At 33.6% G+C, this 2,788-nt stretch overlaps 1 protein-coding gene across 3 annotated transcripts in view; it reads right to left on the reverse strand.

The window, feature by feature from the left end:
• Positions 1-2,788, reverse strand: part of slc35a3b (solute carrier family 35 member A3b) — a 39,145-nt gene that overhangs the window by 26,776 nt on the left and 9,581 nt on the right. Inside the window, exon 1 of one of the 3 annotated variants that reach the window (XM_016513795.1) lies at positions 1,183-1,250. The exons of the other annotated variants lie outside the window; for them this stretch is intronic. Within the exon in view, the coding sequence (XP_016369281.1) occupies positions 1,183-1,197 (15 nt within the window). The 5' untranslated portion in view covers positions 1,198-1,250. Of the gene's footprint in view, positions 1-1,182; positions 1,251-2,788 lie in introns of those variants that run through there. 3 annotated transcript variants of the gene reach the window in all.

Consider the following 2,788-nt stretch of genomic DNA (forward strand, 5'->3'; position numbering starts at 1 on the left):
AATGTAAGTGTGTGAGAGTGCCAGAATGAATTATGGCTTGTACGGCCCCTCATATATATATATTCACCACTACAATTCAAATGTTTGGGTCAGTAGGATTATTTTTATGTTTTTGAAACATTAAAAATCTTGTATGTCTCTTATGCTCAAAAGTCTGGATTTATTTGACTAAAAATATAGTAAAACTCTAATATTGTAAAACATTATTACAATTTAAAATAATTTTAATTTGTTAATTATTATTATTAATTAATTATATTTTAATAATATATATTTTAATATACTGCTGAATTTAATTTATTAATTTACTAAATTTATTTCTGTGAAGGCAAAGCTGTCTTCAGTGTCACATGACCGGAAATCATTTTAATATGCTGATTTGCTTCTCAAGAAACAGTTATTATTGTCAATGTTGAAAGCATGTGCTGCTTAATATTTTTGTGATACTTTTTTCAGGACTCCTTGATGAATAGAAATTTGAGAAAGAACAGCATTTATTTGAAATAGAAATATTTTGTAGCACTGTAAATGTTTTACTGTCACTTTTTCTTAATTTATTGCATCCTTACTGAATAAAAGTATAAATTTAAAAAAAATAAAAATCTTACTGACCCTTAACTTTTGAACAGTATTGTATATATGAAAAATATGAATCTATATCAAAATATAGACTCAAATAAGCAGCTGACAAATATCACATGAACTTTTTAAAGTATTTTAGGTTAAACTATAAAAAAAGATTATATATATTTTTTTTAAAAGAAAAAAATACCTTTTTTATATTATTTCAAAATAAACGCATTAATAAAGATTAAAGAATTAACATCACTACTCGGTATAAACCCATAATGCATTACTAATGCAATTCTAATAGTTTTCTCATGCCTCCAAACCATTAGAGCATTATACATCACTAAATGATAATGGTCATGTTTGATTATTAACACCTCAAGGGAGACATCACAAAAATCATGTAACTGTTCATTCGTCAGTGAGAGCCATTTTAAAATAAAATCTGGCTTTCACCATGAGAAAATGCCACCTACCATCAGCACTCATGCATATTCATGCACTCTGACATTAAATAAGCTCTCATATATCATGCCTTGAGAGTCCACGTCTTTACAATATATATATATACAGTAACTCTGATCATTTCACAGATCAATAATCCTCACTCACCCCAGTTAAAACCATCACAGTGCTGCCATTGCTGAGTTTGCATTCAGTCTTTTTGAGCAGCTGTATTTCAGAAGATACAGTGCATGTACTGCGAAAGCATGCATCAGACTTGAGTAAAGAGCAAAGAGGCCAACATGAGCCACACCCACTGACACATAGCCAGATGGTAGAAGGATGTGATATGGTATTGCAATTCTATATTATCATGCAGTTCTGCTTTCATAAAGGAAAAAACTATTTACGCACAACCAGCTGCAAAGCAGAGTGATTAAGACAAATGGTGTCTCAAGGTCATTGAAGTTTTAATGTAATAGATTTAAATCAACGCAAATATGACTTGGCAAACAGAAGGTTTGGGTGTGATTGAGAAGGCTGGGCAGAGGTGGGGCGCACAGCACACACAAGCGTCCTTATGCAGCGATGAGGCTGTGGTGAGGGGGGCGAACCACACAATCCTGCTCTTGTGTGCAGGACGACAACTCAACGACTCCTGTCCATTGAGATGCCCCCCACCACCTCCAGAGGCCTCAGTTATAAAGACGTGCTTATAATGACCCTAAATGTGAACGCATGACCATTTTCAAAATTTTGCCTTACGAACAATTCATTAAACATCCAAACACACAAAAGATTTTCCTAAATACATCCCACTTTAAATACATCGCAGTTCTTCTTAAATTCAAATGCAGTATGAATATATGTATGGGTGAAAGACAAAAAGGGTTTTTCAAGCATCAAATGAGACAAGTTTAATACAGATTTACAGTTTTTTTTCCTTGTGTCCTGTTTAATTTTATTTTTTCTGAGCAAAAAATAATGGCTATCAAACATTTTTACCATGATTTACAAAAAAAAAAAAAAAAAAAAAATTCACACACAGCTTGGTTTTTTTTTTAAGGAATTTAAAAAAAAATCTAAAAAAAAAATTTAATTAATTGAAAATTTTTTTTTTCAAGATTTTAAAATTATGTTTTTAAAACTAGTACGACTTGTAAGCAAAGACAGTGTGCTATGATTATTTTATGGGCAGATTATATTATAACATTCAGTTTTTTGGTTCTCTAGTCAATGGTTCTGCCCTGTTCTGAGACGGAGCACCAGCACTATTTTGGGCGAACGAGCAATATGGGTCACTGTAAAACTGATATCCAGCTAAACTCATCCATTTGCGGTGTGCCTTGTTTTGTGTGACATTTTGTGAGGTGTGGGGTGAGTGTAAGTGTTATCCTGCTATGTGAGAGTGAGAGTGAACATTTCTCCAGGTCTCACTGTAATCCTTCACATTTCCAATAGCGATAAAAACCATTCTCATTTCATTTCCATTGCTCTCCCTTTCTGTCCTGTTACCTGAACGCACTTTTTCACATATGTTCGTACACATGCTTACACACACACACACACATACACGAATACTCTCTTCTTGCCTCCTGTTGCTCTGTTATAATATATTTGACTGGACATTCCCTTGAGGAATTCTTGGTGCTCTGTGAACCAGAGTCACAGCAGTATGATCTCACACACACACCGGAGAGCGCTCATTAATCACTGTTAGGTGACAGTGTGTGTGCACGTCTGCGTGTGTTTGTGTGTGTGCGAGTGATTTTTG

The sequence above is a fragment of the Sinocyclocheilus rhinocerous genome, unplaced genomic scaffold (genome assembly GCF_001515625.1).
Source record: "Sinocyclocheilus rhinocerous isolate Xijiao unplaced genomic scaffold, SAMN03320098_v1.1 scaffold2341, whole genome shotgun sequence".
Taxonomy (NCBI): Eukaryota; Metazoa; Chordata; class Actinopteri; order Cypriniformes; family Cyprinidae; genus Sinocyclocheilus; species Sinocyclocheilus rhinocerous.